The 19,884-nt window shown below is 45.6% G+C and overlaps 1 protein-coding gene across 3 annotated transcripts in view; it reads right to left on the reverse strand.

The window, feature by feature from the left end:
* Positions 1-19,884, reverse strand: part of USP32 (ubiquitin specific peptidase 32) — a 206,079-nt gene that overhangs the window by 43,821 nt on the left and 142,374 nt on the right. For 2 of the 3 annotated variants that reach the window (XM_083379650.1, XM_083379649.1), the window contains exons 12-16: positions 16,220-16,322; positions 15,241-15,433; positions 11,801-11,979; positions 9,736-9,876; positions 3,756-4,014 (exon numbers count right to left, since the gene is read on the reverse strand). In XM_083379650.1, coding sequence (XP_083235776.1) covers positions 3,756-4,014; positions 9,736-9,876; positions 11,801-11,979; positions 15,241-15,433; positions 16,220-16,322 — 875 coding nt within the window. The remainder of the gene's footprint in view (positions 1-3,755; positions 4,015-9,735; positions 9,877-11,800; positions 11,980-15,240; positions 15,434-16,219; positions 16,323-19,884) is intronic. The other variant, XM_083379651.1, reaches the window with a different exon arrangement.

Here is a 19,884-nt window from a genome sequence, read left to right on the forward strand (position 1 = left end):
GGTTGCAGTGTGCATTTCTTGTTTTTGGTACTGTGCCTAGCTATAATAATAATATTAATAAAAAAAACTACTAATTGTTTTAGTAGTCAGTAGGACTATAGGTGGTCCTTGAATTATGACCACAATTGAGCCCCAAATTTCTGTTGCTAAGTGAGACATTTTTAAAGTTGAGTTTTGCCTCATTTTATGACCTTTCTTGCCACAGTTCTTAAGTGAATCACTGCGGTTGTTAAGTTAGTAACATGGTTGTTAAGTGAATCTGGCTTCCCCTTTGTCTTTGCTTGTCAGAAGGTTGCAAAAAGTGATCAGGTGACCCCGGGACACTGCGACCGTCATAAATATGAATCAGCTGCCAAGCATCTGAGTTTTCATCGCGTGATCATGGGGATGCTCCAACGGTCTTAAGTGTGAAAAGTGGTCATAAGTCACAAATCTAGAAGCCAACTGTCATTTTAAAGCAGGAGACCATGAATTCAAATTCTGCTTTAGTCACGAAAGCCAGATTTTGGATAGGGTCAATCTGTCTCACAGGGCTGTTGTGAGGAAAATAGGAGGAAGAAGGCACGCTTGGGGATGTTCTCCACCTTTTCATTTGTAAAAATAATAAAGGCGGGACATAAATAAGTAAAAAATAACTTTACTGTCTTGGTGAGTTCTTCTCCAACCTGGGTCAATGCATAAGGCGGCCATATTGGGGTCCCAGTTTGTTTTTACTATTGTTTTTCACTATTGTTCAATCTGTATACCTACCTTACTCTGTACACCGCCCCGAGTCCCTCGGGAGAAGGGCGGTTTATAAAAATAAATAAATAAATAAATAAATATTTGATTGGGGGGGGGGGGAGAAACATGCCTGCTCTTGCAATAACCAATAACAATTAACTTAAGCATCCAGCTTAATCCAAACAAGGCCAGACCCCCCTGACGCATTTGCATGCAGGTTAAAGAAAAACAGCAAAATTTGAATTTTCAATTTCTTCGTACGGCAGCAAGCATCTCTTCCCTTTTACCCCGTGGATTTTTTTCCCCCATCCTCACCATCAAGCAAAGCACCGGCTCTCTCTGTATATAATACAAAGCCATTTCCCCCTCCCCCCCCCCCCCCGCAGTCCAAAAGCGAGAGATTAAGAATAAGATTACAGCAAGAAAGCATGTCGGGATGGAGGGCAGGCTCACGATTCGTGGGTTGATTCCACCATTAGTGCCGAGCGAACAAACGCCAAATCACGTTCAGATCATGTTCTCTTCCAAAAAAAATTTTTTTTTTCGGGGGGAGGGGGGTGGTGGTTTGATGTGTTGGAAGGCAAAGCAGCTCTGACCACAAGATATTCAGTAAGGGGTTTTGATAGGTAGCTAGCTGGATTTTGTTATATTCAGATTAAGCCACGAGCCACTGATTTTAACCAATTGAGGGGGAGGGGGGATTTCCTAAGGCCCTCCCCCCTCTTTTTTACAGGTGGCAGAAGCATTAAAACACACACACACACACACACACACACACACACACCCAAAGTTGAAGATTTAGAATGAGCGTTTAAGCAAACTCTTATTAAAGGTCAACACAACATCCTGCATTTCTTCCAAAGACCTCGCTTTCCCAGCTAATATCATTTTGATTACAGGAATTCACCCATTATCTAGTCCCAAGGCCAGACCTTGAAAAAAGACTTTTTCCCAGATGCCTTGAGCTTCTTATCAAAAGCACCTGGAGCTCGCCAGCTTTGCTCCCATCCCAAGGAAGACTGTTGCCGGCAGAGGAGAATTGTGACAAGGAGGAAGGGGGGCTTTGCAGCCAAATTCCCACGAGGCCAGCAGGAAGAATAAGGGTTTGCCCCCCCTTTCCCCTCCCCCCTCACAGGAGACAATTCTTCTTTGATTGGTCCTCCATAGCTTATTTTTTTTTAAAAAAAGAAAACTCTTCTAATTTTAAACTGTTTTTAATAGTTATAAATTGTCCTTTTATTGCATTGCCAACCGCCCAGAGTCGCTTGGAATACCAAGCATTGGTACTTCCTACGAAGGTTTGGGAGGCATCTGTAGAAAGAAAGCTAATGCAGAAAGGTGAAGAAGGGCCAATGAACCAGGAGATTCCCACACCCTCCTCATCCCAGGCACCATGCTAGATATCCCAGAACATCAGCATCAGAAGCAAGAGTTCGCTTTTCCGTTAGAACATGGAACCATAGAGCTGGGAGGGACCTCGGAGGTCTTCTAGTCCAACCCATTGCTCAAGGCAAGAAACCTTATACCATCCTGGTCAAATGGTTGTCTGTTCTATTTCTGAAAACCTCCAGTGACCGAGCGCCCAGAACTCCTGGTAGCAAGCTGTTCCACTGATTAGTTGTCCTCACTGTCAGAAAAATCTCTCCTCAATTCTAGGTTGGATCTCTCTTTAACAAGCTTTCACCCATTATTTCTCGTCTTGCCTTCTCGTACCTTAGGGCAGAGGTCCCCAACCTTTTGGGCACCAGGGACCGGTTCCATGGATAAAGGTTTTTCCACGTACCGGACTGTGCGTGGTTTGGTGTGCTGTCTGCATCCCACAGATGGGGCTTTGCTTGTTTGTGTGGACTGGCTGCTGGCGTGCTGCGACCCGGTACCTACCGGTCCACGGACCGGGGGTTGGGGACCCCTGCCTTAGAGTACAAGTCGATTTCCTTTTGTTTGAGACAGCTCCCCCAAGTACTAGAAGACACTTATCACGTCCCCCTTAATCCTTCCCTCCGATAGTATAGACGTAACTCCCTCAACTGTTCATCGCACAATTTAGTCTCCAGACCCCTAATCATTTTTGTCTTGCTCTTCTCCGCTCTTCTCTTTCCAGAATTGCAACTTTTGTTTTTTGTACTGTGTTGAGCAGAACTGGAAACGACGACGTCCCAAGTGTGGCCTCGCCAATAATAATAAGAATAATAAGAATAATAATAATTAATAATAATAATAATGAAGAAGAAGAAGAAGAAGAAGAAGAAGAAGAAGAAGAAGAAGAAGAAGAAGAAGAAGAAGAAGAAGAAGAAGAAGAAGAAGAAGAAGAAGAAGTTGTTGGAAGGGACCTTGGACGTCATCTAGTCCAATCCCCTACTCAGGCAGGAAACCCTATACCATTTCAGACAAATGGCTGTCCAGTCTCTTCTTAAAAACTTCCAGTGTTGGAGCATTCACCACTTCTGGAGGCAGGTTGTTCCACTGGTTAATTGTTCTAACTGTCAGGAAGTTTCTCCTTAGTTCTAGGTTGCTTCTCTCCTTGACTAGTTTCCATCCGTTGCTTCTTGTACTGCTTTCAGATGCTTTGGAGAATAACTTGACTCCCTCTTCTCTGTGGCAGCCCCTGAGATATTGGAATACTGCTATCATGTCACCCCTCACCCTTCTCTTCATTAAACTACACATACCCAATTCCAGCAACTGTTCCTTATATGTTTTAGCCTCCAGCCCCCTGATCATCTTTGTTGCTCTTCTCTGTAGTCTTTCTAGAGTCTTGACATCTTTTTTACACCGTGGTGACCAAAACTGGATGCAGTATTCCAGGTGTGGCCTTACCAAGGCCTTGTAAAGTGGTATTAGTACTTCACGTTATCTTGATTCTATCCCTCTGCAGCCTAGCACTGTGTTTGGTTCGAACCAAGAAAAGAAAAGCGCCCGAACGCTTCCGTGGCCTTTGATAAGAGTTTTGAATCATTTTTGGAAAGGGGGGGGAGTAGGGGAGGGTCAACCATCACCAACCGTGCTTTTAAGGTTTCATTAGCATCATTTACAAGCACTGTGGCAGCACAGGCGTCCAAGTCTGGGCGGTGGAGCCGGCCTCCCCTCGAGAACTACGGCACAGCTGGGTTCTTGCTGTAGTCTTACGTTACCTCTCGGCCAATGGTGGGGAAACAGCCTGAGGCTCATCATACCCATGTTCACCCAGACGTTGGACTGCTGCGTCCGGGTGGCTGGCTGCTGTCTCAGGAAGAGCAGGTACCGTGGAAACAGCTCCAGCTCAGGCAGGCCCCTGGCGCTGTTTCTGATCACCTGCAGGGCGGGGAGGAAACAGAGAGGCAGATCAGCAATCCAGGAGGAAGGAGTTTAATTTAATTTTTTTTTTAATTTTAATCCCATTTATATCCCGCCCTTCTCTGAAGACTCAAGGCGGCTTACAATTTAAAGCACAAACCAATGTGCTTAGCAATAGCCTTCATTCTATGTATATGCCTGCTTATTAGGGCTTTCGGCCTCCCCCAAGCGGCATTATTACAAAGTCAGCTTATTGCCCCCAACAATCTGGGTCCTCATTTTACCTACCTGGGAAGGATGGAAGGCTGAGTCAACCTTGAGCCTGGTGGGACTCGAACCTGCACTCATTGCAGGCAGCTGGGGTTACTTAAGGAGGCATTAGCCCACTGCTCCACCAAGGCTCTTGGGGTTTTTGGTTTGGTTTTGTCTTGAGCAATACAGGTTGTCCTCGACTTACGACCACAATGGAGCCCAAGGTTTCTGCTGATTTTTTTTGGCCCATTTTATGACCTTTCCCCCCACCGTCGTTAAGCGGATCGCTGCGGTCGTTAAGTTAGTCCCACGGTTGTTAAGTGAATACACCCTCGTCAGAAGCTCGGAGAAGGGGGTCGCGTCACACGCACGTGCGCGCACACGCGCACACGCACACACACGCACGGGACGCTGCAACTTTCATAAATATGAGTCGGTCGCCAAGCAGCTGAATTTTGATCATGTGACCCTGGGGAGGCTGCAACGGTCGTTAAGTCCAGAATGTGGACTTTGCTTTCAAAAGAGTGATCTCTCGTCTTTAAAATGCAGATGGGCTGCTGACCCTTGCCCTGATGGGTTTGTTCGCCTATGCACGGTGGCGAACCTGTGGCACGCGTGCAACAGGTGGCACGCAGAGCCTTCTCTGTAGGCATGTATGCCGTTGCCCCAGTCCCGGGCCTTCAGCTAGGTTTTATAAAAGCTGTTCGTTTATTTTTATTTTTATTTTTTATTTTAATTCCATTTATATCCCGCCCTTCTCCGAAGACTCAGGGCGGCTTACAAGCTTAGCAGTAGCCTTCATTCTATGTATATGCCTGCTTATTAGGGCTTTCACACCCCCCCCAAGCAGCATTATTACAAAGTCAGCTTATTGCCCCCAACAATCTGGGTCCTCATTTTACCTACCTGGGAAGGATGGAAGGCTGAGTCAACCTTGAGCCTGGTGGGATGCGAACCTGCACTAATTGCAGGCAGCTGGTGTTACTTAAGGAGGCATTAGCCCACTGCTCCACCAAGGCTCCACCGCCGTGTGCAAAAAAAAAAAAGTTTCAATCAATCAATTTCAACTTCTCGCGGGGGGAAAAAAAGATCTCGCAAATTTGCAACTGAGTGATTGAACTTTTTAACCCCACCCAGTCTGCCGTTACCACCGCAGCCACTCCCACCCAATGGGTCATGCCTACCCAATGGGTCACGCCCACCCAATGGGCCACATCCACCTGGCACCAGATGATACATAAGTGGGTTTTGTCTTGCAGTTTGGACACTTGGGTCTCTAAAAGGTTCGCTATCGCCGTCCTATGCTGTGCCACGCCTTTGTGAAGTGGTTGTTTTGTTTCTCCAATGTACAAATCTGCAGATGGGTGATGGGTTTCACCAATTCTCTTTTGTGAATGATCCGAAGTTCAGGGAGATGGCGGGGGTCAAACCCATGCTGCAGAACAAGCTATATGGTTAGGCTCATTAAAACTAGCCAGATTCACTGTCTCATGGACATCACATAAAGTGCCACACAGGTCAGGCTGTTTATTACTCTTTCCTTCCATCCTGTGCCCATGTGCTTAGTTGCCAACAGACGACGATGAAACAGCAGGCTCTAATCTATTAACCTTGTGCCGGCAGATGGAAATTCTTATTTTTTTATTAGCATTATCCCATTACTTCCCCAACTCTGCTTTAAGATTCCACTGTACTTGTGGAGAAACAAAAAAAAAATTCCCTCACAATCGTAACCTCTTAAAAATGCACATTTAGCACTATAATACCCATTTTGGCACAGAGCTAACTTACCAAGCCAAAAAGATATCCAATTTTGTACGTGGGTGTATTTTTTTTAAAAAAAATCAACACTCTGGGGTTATGAATAAAAGCAGAATGAGTTGAAGGGGATATTTTAATGGAAAACATATGCTGGGAGATATCAAAAATCCCCGATCAGCTTTTTTTCCCCTACCTGATGCATCCCAGGTGTTATGCTGTATCACTTCTATCTAGCAAAATAGATTTATATTGGCTAGAGAGTCCCACATACCACAATTAGAGACAATTGCCCTGAAGATTACAAGGACGGCCACTGAGGCCCTTGACCGAGTTGTACCCTTGCGGCCCCTGACCCGGTGCAGATCCCGCCGGGCTCCATGGTTTTCTGCGGAGCTCCGGGAGATGAAGCGTCGGAGACGGGGCCTAGAGAGCGGTTGGAGGTCCAGCCGATCCGAACCCGACCGATTGCGACTAAGAGCCTATACTAGGTCTTATCTCGCTGCAATTAGGGAGGCGAGGTCCAACCACTTCGCCACCCTTATTGCGTCCGCAGATAATCGCCCGGCTGCCCTGTTTAGGGTGACTCGCTCCCTCCTAAATCAGGAGGTGAGGGAGGATCCCTTGCAGGGACGTGCCGAGGAGTTTAACCAACATCTGTCGGACAAAATCGCTCGGATTCGGACCGGTTTGGACTCTGACTGGGCAGAGTCTGACGATCAGGACACGGGTGGTCTTGTCGATATCATCTGGGAGGAGTTTGATTCTGTGACTCCGGAGGAAGTGGACAGGATCATGGGGAGGCTGAGCACCACCACATGTTTACTGGACCCGTGCCCTTCCTGGCTGGTTTATGCAGCCCGGGAGAGGACACGCAGCTGGTTCCAGGCAGTTATATCGGCTTCTTTGAGTGAGGGTATCTTCCCCGCCGTCTTGAAGGAGGCGGTGGTGAGGCCTCTCCTCAAGAAGCCTGCCCTGGACCCGGCTGTATTGAACAACTTTCGTCCTGTCTCCAACCTTCGCTTTCTTGCGAAGGTTGTTGAGAGTGTGGTGGCGCATCAGCTCCCTCTGGTCCTGGATGAAGCGGATTATCTAGACCCGTACCAATCGGGTTTCAGGCCCGGGCACAGCACGGAGACGGCATTGGTCGCGCTGGTGAATGATCTCTGGAGGGCTCGGGACAGGGGCCATTCCTCTGTCCTAGTCCTATTAGACCTCTCGGCGGCTTTCGATACCATCGACCATGGTATCTTGCTGCGGCGTCTCAGGGGATTGGGAGTGGGAGGCACAGTTTTACAGTGGTTCTCCTCCTATCTCTTGGGACGTTCGCAGTCGGTGTTGGCAGGGGGGCAGAGGTCGACCGCGAGGTCTCTCATTTGTGGAGTTCCTCAGGGGTCGGTCCTCTCGCCTCTCCTGTTCAACATCTACATGAAGCCGCTGGGTGAGATCATTCGTGGCTTTGGAGTTGGGTATCATCAGTACGCTGATGATACCCAACTTTTCTTTTCGACCCCAAACCACCCCAGTGATGCCCTCAACGTGATGTCCCGTTGCCTGGAGGCGGTTCGGGTCTGGATGGGGAGGAACAGACTCCAGCTCAACCCCGACAAGACTGAGTGGCTTTGCATACCTTCATCCCGGGTTTATTCGGACATTCCACCTCTAGCTATGGGGGGTGAATTATTACCCCCCGTAGATAGGGCTCGCAACTTGGGGGTCCTCCTAGATTCACGGCTCACCTTGGAAGATCATATAGGAGCCGTGACTAGGGGGGCCTTCGCACAGGTTCGCCTGGTGCATCAGTTGCGGCCCTATCTTAGCCGGGATGATCTATGCACGGTCACTCATGCGCTCGTGTCCTCTCGTCTGGACTACTGCAACGCTCTCTACATGGGGCTGCCCTTGAGGACCACTCGGAAGCTCCAACTGGTACAGAATGCAGCCGCGAGAGTGGTGTTGGGAGTCTCCCGATACTCCCACGTTACACCTCTGCTCCGTGAGCTGCATTGGTTGCCAGTTGTCTTCCGGGTGAGATTCAAGGTACTGGTAACGGTATTCAAAGCACTCCATGGCATGGGGCCGGAGTACCTCAGGGAACATCTGCTGCCGGCATCAAGCTCCCTGCGCCCTGTGCGTTCCCACAGAGAGGGCCTCCTCAGGGTGCCACCGATCAGAGAATGTCGATTGGTGGCCCCCAGGGGGAGATCCTTCTCTGTGGGCGCTCCGGAGCTGTGGAATCAGCTACCGGTAGAGCTCCGGACGGCGCCCGATCTTCGCTCCTTTCGCCGCGATCTCAAGACATTCCTGTTTGTACAAGCCGGCCTAGCCTGAGGGGGAGTGTTGGGGTTGTTTTATCTTTCGTTTTTTAATTTTTATGGGGGTTTTTAGTGTTGTATTTATATTGTTTTTAACTAGGGCAACTGTTTAATCTTTTTTTTTTAATGTTTGTATTTGCTATTTTATTCTGCCCTGTGAACCGCCCTGAGTCCTCAGGGAGAAGGGCGGTATATAAATGTTATTAAATAAAAAAATAAAATAAATGTCTCAAATGGGGGGGAGGGGTGTTCCCTCCCACTAAACTGAGATCAGGCAAATTATTCTGACTTTTTAAAAACTCTATAAACATTTAATTACAAGCAGTCCTTCACTTATGAATATAATGGTACCTGCCAAATACGGTCGTAAGTCCTGATGGTCATAAAGGGGGTCATCATGCCCCATTTGACCTTTTTTTTTTATTGGCAGTAATCATTAAGCAAGCCCATTGTTCTCTATGGGGCGATGTAAACAACGGTTTCGGGGGAAAATATTGTAAATTATAGTTACGTTAACCGTAATATTTTCCCTCGAAACCGTTGTTGACTTCGACCCACAGAGAACAATGGGCTTGCAAACAACAATAAATGTAGGCCGGTTTTGAGTGGGAAAATTTCGACCCGGTACTCATCGTTTGTTTGATACTCAATGCACAAACTAGAACTTGTGGGTGTTGGCTGCCTTGTGACTCATTCCATTATTCCTTATGGGAAAAATTTGTTTGGTATTCAGTGTTGTGGTTTTTTTGTACCGAAGTACCACTGTATCAGGGACGCGGTGGCTCAGTGGGTTAGGACGCTGAGCTTGTCGATCAGAAGGTTGGCAGTTTGGAGGGTCAAATCCCGAGTGCCGCGTAACAGAATGAGTGCCTGTTACTCGTCCCAGCTTCTGCCAACCTAGCAGTTCGAAAGCACGTAAAAATGCAAGTAGAAAAATAGGGACCACTACGGTGGGAAGGTAACAGTGCCAGCCACAGGACCACAGAGACGTCCTCAGACAAGCGCTGGCTCTTCGGCTTTGAAACGGAGATGAACACCGGCCTCTAGAGTTGGAAACGACTAGCACGCATGTGCGGGGGAACCTTTACCTTTACCTTTACCTTACCCAGGGCTTTTTTTCTCATAGAATGCTCAGAACAGAGTTCCAGCACCTTTTTTTGGATGGAACCTTGTAGGGTAGGCAAGGTGGGTTGTATGACATGTGTGAGTTCCGGCACCTTTTTCTTTTAGAAAAAAAGCACTGACCTTACCACTGTATCTACATCTTTAGTCAACTAATGTACCGTACATTAAGCAATCAGCAAGGGCTTTGGTGACAATTAGGAATATTAAAAGAATTCAGTTCACATATTCTGATGAATCCGATTGAGACTAACAACCTCCTAGAGGACCGTTGCCCATTTTCAGTACATACCGGTCGTGGCAAAGACAGGTTCGCTCCGTACCAATGATAGAGGGCTCTCCATACCGGTTCTGGGACAATTTCATAATTTTTCCCTTGGATTAATTGGGGTGATGGTTTTAATCGCCCGCCTTCCAGAGTCAACGATGGAGCCTTCCAAAACAGGAAAAAAAGGGGGGGAAATCAGATTCTGAATTTCCCTTTTATCAAATTTCTCGAAAGATTACAAATCCTGAACCACGTAAAAAATGAATGCAGATTAATACCATAGGCCAGGGGTAGGCAACCTCGGCTCTTTTATGACTCGTGGACTTCAACTCCCAGAATTCCTGAGCCAGCTTGGCTGGCTCAGGAATTCTGGGAGTTGAAGTCCACGAGTCATAAAAGAGCCGAGGTTGCCTACCCCTGCCATAGGCTGAGCAACATTAGAGAGACCATCCCATTTCACAAAAAAGACCTGGTCATTAAAAGGGTTTGGATTATTTGCATGCTTGTTCATCGTGGTCATTTTGTGGTTTCTTCTGGCAAGGAACCACTTCTTTTTCTAACCCTGGAGATGAAAGCGTTAGCAAGAGTCTGAGCGTCATGCTGACTTTTTTTTTTTTCCTCCCCATCTCTTTTTCTCAATTTTTAATGTTTCCTGAGTGCAAACCGATTTCACTTGCTTAGCCTCTGGCTAAAGAGCAGAGTTTAAATTAATTAAATAAGCCAAAAAAAAAAAAAGTTTTGCAAACATCTTAAGCACAACTTGATTAGGGCAGAACTCAGCTGCCCCAATTTAAATGGTACCTCACAGTTAGTTCTCATCGCTCCATTCATGCTGACTAGTGATTCGGTTCCAAAGCCCTTTTCATGGAGATGCTGTATATTTTTAAAGCTCAAAATACTTGGGAAAAAAGAGTGTTTTCCTTATCCCAGTTCACCCTTGCCTTGAAATAGGAGCTGAAAAGGTGCAGCCTGCTTATAAAGCCAACAGTCAGGGTTGCTGGAAACTGTTATAACACAGAATACCCATCGCTGTTTAAGATCCTCACAGGTCGGTTTTTTTCAAGTATCTTCCTTATGGAATAGCAGAATGGAGTGAAAAGAAGGGCTTTGGAATGCTGTTCTCCAGTATCAAATTACCATCTCCATATTGGCAGTTTAAGATACTATTTTTCAGTCAGGTATTTTAATCTCATTATTTCTGACTCAATATGTTGTTGTCATGACCTTTACCTGGGCAAAGCGGTGCATCAATCTTTGAATGAAGATATCTTACGTGCACTAACTTACAGAATGTATCCAAAATCGGGGACCTATGATTCCCAAGGGAGTGAAATTTAGGGATGTTGTGACTGCTTCAGTGCTACTGGCTGTTGCTCTATGGCTGGGCTGTCGCTGCTGTCATGTGATCTTCATTTTCAATATTCTGCGAGAGTTTCCCAGCCAGTCTAGCAATCCCTTGCTCCTTCCTCCACGCAGCAGCATTCACTAACCTGGCAGGAGAAGGGGGGGCAGGGGAAAGGAGGGCAGGGCAGGATTGTGTCTAAATTTTGATCACATTACCATGGGGATGCTACAAATGTGAAAAATGGCCATAAGTCAGGTTCTTAAATGCTGCTGTAACTTTGAACAGTCACTAAATAAATGGTTGTAAGTTGAGGACTATCTGTGCAGGTTGTCCTCGATTTACAACTGTTCATGTAATAACCATTCAAAATTACAAGGGCGCTGAAAAATGTGACTTATGATCATTTTTCACAGTTATGTTGCAGCATCCCCTTGATCATGTGATCAAAATTCAGACACTAGGCAACTGACTCATATTTATGACGGATGCCGTGTCCCAGGGTCATGAGATCACATTTTGGGACCTTCTGACAAGCAAAGTCAATTTGGGAAGCCATATTCACTTAACAACCGTGTTACTAACTTATCAACTGCAGTGATTCACTTAATAACTGTGGCGAGAAAACTCGTAAAATGGGGCAAAACTCACTTAACGAACGTCTCATTTAACAACAGAAATTTTGGGTTCAATTGTGGTCGTACGTTGAGAGCTACCTGTACTGTTTTTTACTTGTAAGAAGCTTACCTTCACGGGCTCTTGCGTGACAAGCGGCTGATTATCAATCGCTCCAGGCCGCTGTGGGTTCAGCAACTGCAGTAAGATATTCCCATTAGATGCAAGGAGGCACTGATTGTTGTTGTCTGAAGAATTAAGCTGTCGAGCAAAACATGTCTCGGCATTGGGAGTGGTGGCCAAAAGGATATCTGGAAGGTAAATGAGGATGAAACAAAAGTAAGCATGAAGTGTCAAGTTTTGAAGCAGGATTTTTTCCCCCTGCTGCAATGGTTATTGCTTTTCGGCTTGCCAACAAACTCAGGGGGCAGTGCAGACTTCAAAGATTAAGGAAGCGGACCATGGGAACCAAGGACAATTACCAGATGTCTGGCCAGACCCAGATACTTTCTCATAACAATATTGCTGCATCTAACTGGGCATCGTGACCTGATCCAGAGCGGAGAGAGAATTCTATGCTTTCGCTATGTAGGGCTTGGGTGGGGTTTTGCCAGAGCTGGTTTTGCTTTCATAAGTGCCAAAATGATGTACTCAATAAAGTTTGACATTAAGAGATCAGAATGTTTTATAGATGGCACATGACACCAGTGAGACTAGCAAAAATGTTTAAAAATACTTCAAATGTTTGTTGGAAATGTAATCAAAGACCAGGTCCCTACTATCATATCTGATGGACATGTCCTAAAGGTAAAAGGTTTTGGCTTAAGATACACTTATGGGTGGAGAAGATGACTAAGAAACAAATAGAATTCAAACCAGAATTGTTTTTGTTAGGAATTATAGGTCCCAATTATGACAAGGAGAGTGGATATCGAATATTACCTGTCCTAACAGCAGCTAGAATTATGTATGCCCAATATTGGAAAAATGAAAAGTTACCAACTAAAGAAGTATTAAGAAAATATTAGATTTTGCAGAAATGGATAGATTAACTTTAGAGATTAAAGAGAAAGAGCATTCAGTTTACTATAGAACTTGGAATAAATTTTATCAATGGCTAGATAAAGAAATTGGAGAGAAAGGAATGCGATATGTCATTTTGAATTTATTTTAGTTAAGAAAAATATTATACATTTAAAACTTAATAGTGTTTATGATAACCTACTATGCTTATTATTGTTAACTATTACGGTAGCTTTATCATTTTTATTTATATATATCTACCCAGACAATAAAGGGATGCAGTGGTTCAGTGGGTTAGGACGCTGAGCTTGTTGTTCAGAAGGTCGGCAGTTTGGCGGGTCAAATCCCAAGTGCCGCGTAACAGGGTGAGCGCCTGTTACTCGTCCCAGCTTCTGCCAACCTAGCAGTTCGAAAGCACGTAAAAATGCAAGTAGAAAAATAGGGACCACTGCGGTGGGAAGGTAACAGCGTTCCGTGCGCCTTTGGTGTCTAGTCATGCCGGCCACATGACCACGGAGACGTCCTCAAGCGCTGGCTCTTCGGCTTTGAAACGGAGATGAGCACTGGCCCCTAGAGTCGGAAACGACTAGCACGCATGTGCGGGGGAACCTTCACCTTTACCTTTACCCAGACAATATGCTGTTTGCCAAATATTGAATGTTATTGGGGAAAACCGAACCCTCACCCCCAACTTTCCCTGTACCCTAACCCTAATTCCCACCCCTTTACCCCTCTCCCCAACCTTATTAAAATCAATAAAAAATCTTTAAAAAAAAAAGAGAGAGAGAGATCGGGATGTCTTGAAAGTGTTTGCTTGGTTGGGTTCGTTAGTCGGAACCGTGACGGGAAGTGTGCAAAGTTACAGGGGAATATCAGAAAGGAGCAAACCAGTGGCTCTGAAGGTATGACTGGATTATAACTCCCCTCAAATCTCACCCTCTGAATGGTGACTTGAAAATGCTATGTGTTATTACCGTGTTTTCCCCAAAACAAGACCCAACTGGAAAATAAGCCCTAGCGTGTTTTTTCAGAAAGCTTGTAATATAAGCCCCACCCCAAAAAATAAACTCCAGTTAAGATCGTCAGCCAGACGCATTTAGCACCGTATTTCCCCGAAAATAAGACCTAACCAGAAAATATTTTTTGGAACAAAAATTAATATAAGACCCGGTCTTATTTTCAGGAAAACGTTTAGTTCAATAACATCTGGAAAGCTGCTTTTTATGGTCCATCAGCCTCTTACAACAGGATCTTGGCACCTCCTTCATTTTCTCAGGAGGCCATACAGGTGGTCCTCAACTTACAACAGATCCATTTAGTGACCGCTCAAAGTTACAACGGCACTGAAAAAAAGTGTCTTATGACTGCTTTTCACACTTAGCAACTGTGGCAGCACGTGATCAAAATTCAGACGCTCAGCAACTGACTCGTGTCTGTGATGGTTGCAGGGCCCCAGGGCCACGTGATCGGCTTCTAACAAGCCAAGTCAGTTGGGGAAGCCCGATTCACTTAACAAAGGTGCCACTCATTTAACAACTGCAGCGATTCACTTAACAACTGTGGCAAGCAAGGTCGCAAAATGGGACAACATTCACTTAAGAAATATGTCACTTAGCAAAATAAATGTTGGGCTCAACTGCGGTTCTATGTCGAGGACTACCTGTATTCTTTCTCCTATTGTTTCACCCGGCCACATAATGCTTCTGTTTGAAAAAACAGTTTAATATTTAATGAAGAGAAGGACAAGGGGGGGACATGATAGCAGTGTTCCAGTATCTCAGGGGCGGCCCCAAAGAAGAGGGAGTCAAGCTATTCTCGAAAGGACCGGAGGGGCAGGACAAGAAGCAACGGATGGAAACTCGTCAAGGAGAGAAGCAACCTAGAACTAAGGAGAAACTTCCTGACAGTTAGAACAATTAACCAGTGGAACAACCTGCCTCCAGAAGCGGTGAATGCTCCAAGAATGGAAGTTTTTAAGGAGAGACTGGACAGCCATTTGTCTGAAATGTTATAGGGTTTCCTGCCTGAGGGGGTTGGACTAGATAACCTCTAAGGTCCCTTCCAACTTTTTTATCATCATCATCATCATCATCATCATCATCATCATTATTATTTGCATCTAATCTTTCATAAATTTAGATAAAACCTCTTACCTGGCTTGACCATTTTGACAACTTTAGTCTACCTTCAGAGCTCTTTACAAAAAAAAGGGTCTGAGGGGGGAGGTTCGTTCTCTGAGCTTGTGGGTTGGTTTCCTTACCAGGCTAGGCAACATCTTCAGCGGAGTTCAGGAGATGTCATCACAGACCCTCACTCAACACACCCACACCTGAAGCCCTTCTAAGCAGAAGAACACTGACACGGACATCCCCTAAAGTCCACTGAAGACGTTACCTAGCCTGGTAACGAAACGTCCGGAAACCAATCCACAAGAATCTGGGAGAACAAACCTTCACCCTCATCTATACCCAAGCTACAGATATTCCCCACTAGTGAAAATAAAAGAGTTTGTCAGGCTGTTGTTGCTTTGAGGGGGGGTTAATGCTTACTGCTGTTAGTTGTCTCCGATGCTTCTGATGCGCTGGAAATATTATCTGAAAACTTTTCTTCTGTGGCACTGATGTTATTCGAAGCAACCGTTCGGTCGTCTCCCTGCTCCGATGTAGGGGTTCCAGGACTCAGGAGAGAAGTCTTACCTCCATTTGAGACAGACAACGGCTCTATCAGAACAGGGGGAGCATCCTAAATTGGAGAAGAAAGTCAGAATTTAATGGTGGGGGCGAAACGGTAGCACAGAAAGGCCCAGGTACTTCCTACGGTCATTTTCTTGGTGTGGAAGGCTGTGTATGTGCTTGTCCATTACAAATGGTACCTCAGTACCTGTTGGTAATTCCTTCTGGAAGACACAACGAATACTAAAACCGACAAGTACCGAGGAAACCACCGTTGACTTACCACGTGACCCGCCATTTTGGCTGGAAGAAAACACTGAGTCATGAGGCGGCGGACGTCAGCAAGTTTTTCCTTGCACGTCGACGGCCAGGAGAAAGAAGAATGGCAGGGCAAAATTTCTGCCTCAAAACGTGTGACCTACTGAATTCGACGCGTTTTGAAGCAGCCGAGTGCCGAAGTATGACTACACGCAAACTCCATCATGGTTTACAAATATAAGCTTGCCAAAGACCTTCAGTTTTCGTTGGTTGAGGGGGGGACGAGAGGAGAGCAGATGTCCCAAAGGTACTTTTTCCCAAAAGGCAACTGGACTTCCTTGATTTTTTTTCCTTTGAAAACGTTTCACTTCTCATCCAAGAAACTTCTAGAACTGAAGAAGCTTCTTGATGAGAAGCTGGGAGATTCTGGGAGTTGACGTCCACTCATTGTCAAGATAGCAAGGTTGGGAAACACTGTCCTAAAGGGTGAGGGAGCCTCAACTGCCATCTGATTCCAGTGCATGGACATTGGCACACTATTTATTCACCCATTTCTTCATTCAGCCATCATCCCTTCCAAGTCCAGCATGTGACTCACGTATTTGACGTATTCTTTCCATTGCTGCCACCACTGCATTGCGATGAGAAACCAGTTGTGACTTTGTTGAAGGCCGTGCCTGCTTTCACGTTCTAGCCAGCCTCTACGCCAAGAAAACAAAGAAAGAGATCAATGGTGCAATACTTGGCAACCCTTGTGCTTCACATCTACGCTGGTGTTTCTCGACCTTGGTAACGTTAAGATGGGCGGACTTCAACTCCCAGAATTGAACCAGCCTGGGGGAATTCATTCCTAGCTGGTCGGAGGGGGGGGGGTTTCCAGGAGTTGAAGTCCACCCATCTTAAAGCTGCCAAGATTAAGAAACAGTCTAGGGCAGGGGTCTTCAAACTTGGCCCTTTTATGACTCGTGGACTTCAACTCCCAGAATTCCTCAGCCAGAATGCCTGGCTGAGGAATTCTGGGAGTTGAAGTCCATGAGTCATAAAAGGGCCAAGTTTGAAGACCCCTGGTCTAGGGCAGGGTTAGGCAACCTTGGCTGTTTTATGACTCATGGACTTCAATTCCCAGAATTCCTGAGCCAGCATGGCTCAGTATGGAAACCTCTCCCTTTCTCCTCAGCATGGCTGGCTCAGGAATTCTGGGAGTTGAAGTCCACGAGTCATAAAAGAGCCAAGGTTGCCTACCCCTGGTCTACTCTAGAGGAAACAGTGCTTAATAATGCTGGAACTGCCGGCCAAATATGGCCTGAACTCCAACAGATCAAGCCCGGCCCCACAAGATGGGGTGAGCTCCTGTCATTTGCTCCCCAGCTCCTGCCCACCGAGCAGTTCAAGAGCATGCAACACTGCAAGTAGATAAATGGGTACCACTTCCATAGGAAAAACTTAGCCACATTCTTATGTGTGGAGAGCGGAAGCTGATGCTGGACCTCGCCGGATGCAAGGCAAAGTGACATGAGGCGAGGCGAGACCGGCAGAAGAGCCCGGAAGAGTTAGTAACCCGAGGGCCACTAGTCAGCTGGTATAAGTTCGCTCGCCCCTGCGGTGCACCAAGGATAGGCCAAACAGAATGAACTACCAATTTAGGATGTCAGGGCTGCATTGTATTCTAGCATTTGTAGATTTCCCTGACATTGTATGCGATGTGCTAAATAAATAATGTGAGAAACACTGCTCTACAAAGTGTCTAACATCTTCTAGGTTGCCTTATCAAATGTATCTAGAGGAAGCCTAGTTTATAGGAAAATATTTTGGGGGGTGTTCATAACAATTTGAAAACCACTATCAGAATGAAGCTATCCAATAATAATTTCTGGAAGAGCAACCATGTTAATGTCTTCAGCATCAATGCCTTCCTTACAAATGTACGACGTTCACATTGAATTGAATACTTTATTGAATATTTTATTGGCCAAAGGTAATTAGACAGACAAGGACTTTGTCTCCAATGCAGCAACTCTCAGTGTATATGCAAAGCTACAGAATAATGATAACCACTATTGTAATAATGTCAATAAGAGCAAAGTAAAGAAGACAATAAGAAGGATACTACAGCCATACTACATGGATAAATACAGTGGTATCTTGGTACTCATCATTAATTGGTTCTGGCAGGCGCAATGAGTACCAAAAACTATGAGTACCAAACAAATCTTTTCCTACAAGAAATAATGTAGCCAATCGAAAGGTAGCTGACACCGACAAGTTCTAGCTTGTATGTTGAGTACCAAACAAATGATGAGTATTAGGACAAAATTTTCATGTCAAAATGCGTTGAGTAACAAATTTGAAGAGTTTCACAGCAGTTGAGTACTGAGGTACCACTGTACGCATAGACATTGGACATAATTCGGAGGGCTAAATTCCATTGCATCAAAACTAACAATATTATCAAGAAGCACAGGACTGTATCAACATACAGTAGTTTGGGGAGAGAGGCGGAAATGCAAGCAGAAGAAAACGGAATGCATAGAGTACAGACAATGCTAATTAAGCTGTTCACAGTGGCCATTTGCAAGACAGTCAGTCACTGGGGAGACCACAAAGGCATCCTGCATTGACAAGATAATGAACATATATAGCCAGATAAAATCTCATTCCTGATTCAGGAACTAGTAATCTAGCTGACTTTCTAGACAATTGTGCACTTTTAATTACAATAGGTTGGCAGCTGGAATAGAGACCAAGGTTTTTATCACATATCTACTCATTAGCTCAGCAGTGCTAGAAGGCCATTGTTATATCCTTTAACAACTAATTGTTGAAAGTGTACCTTGACAATAGAATTAATTCTAGCTGCCCTCTGTGTATTACATTTCAATTCTGACCTCACTGTTCCCAATCCCCATTTATCATTCTCACTCTCTCTCTCTCTCTCTCTCTCTCTCTGTGTGTGTGTGTGTGTGTGTGTGTGTGTGTGTGTGTGTGTGTGTATGAGAGAGAGACAGACGAGCAATCTCAAAGCTATTTTGTTCCATGACATCTCCTGACATCTCCACTTGGCTTTTAGAGAAGACATTCAGTGTTTCACACATACAGATAGTCCTCAATTTGCAACCAAATGTTTAGCAACCATTAGAAGCTACACTAGCACTGAAAAAAGTGACTTGCAGTGGGTCCCCGCACTTGCAATTTGGACGCTTGGCAACAGGCATACATAGCGGGCGAAGCAAGCAAGGCTGCATGACACAGGTGGGCGAGACCAGGATTTTATTATTGGCTGGGATTGAGGGTTGGCTTGTTTGTGCTAAGCCAACTTTTAGAGCTTCGGCCACAGTTTGTATTTTTCTCATCACAAAAGGGCAAAAGGCAGGTTCCTCCTGTTCGGTAAAGGCTTTCACTGGAGCTGCCAACAAAGATTTTATGGGTTGCAAAGGAAGGATAAATAAGGGGAAAACCTGTTTGTCTGTGTGTCAAACTTGGTTTCCTGAAGTTTGGTGAGTGCATATATGAACGATAGAGGTAGTCCTCGACTTACAGTCACAACGGAGCCCAAAACGTCTGATGATAAGCAAGAAAACTGTTAAATGACTTGTCTCATTTTACAACCTTTTTTGCCGCAGTCGTTAAGTGATCCACTGCAGTTGTTAATTTAGCCTCCCCCACTGACTTGTTGGAAGCCAGCTGGGAAGGTTACAAATGGTGATCACATGACTCTGGGAGAGAGAATGCAGCTGTCGTAAGTACATGCCAGTTGCCAAGTATCCGAATTTGGATCTAGTTGAACCCCTTTCTCTTGTGTCAAGGTAATGATTTGGAAGCTAACCAGCTTGTATAACGTGAGATGAACGATGCAATATTAGGAATGACTCAGCAGGAGTCTGTATCCCTTTAAGAGCTTGAGTATAAAAGGGAAGGCCTTTTGCTGGAGTCTTTCTCTCTTGACCGACCGTTTCCTGCTGTGATTGCTGTGTATTGGAGTTTGCTGTTTCACCACGGTGTGTATGTATCTTGTTTCTAGTGCAGACATGTCAAACACAAGGTCCGGGGGCTGGATCCGGCCCGCGAAGTGGTTTCATGTGGCCCACGAAGGCATCCTGGAAACAGTGAGGGAACGGCCCCCACTGCCTTGGCCCTGGCCCAGAGACCCTCCTTCTGCCAGAGACCCTCAGATCTGTCCCACTCCTGCCCAGGCCCCCATAGGCACCCTTGATGCGAACAATGTAGAGCTGGCCATGCCCACCCAGTAGGCCATATGCACTCTAG

The sequence above is a fragment of the Vipera ursinii genome (genome assembly GCF_947247035.1).
Source record: "Vipera ursinii genome assembly, chromosome: 1".
Lineage (NCBI taxonomy): Eukaryota > Metazoa > Chordata > Lepidosauria > Squamata > Viperidae > Vipera > Vipera ursinii.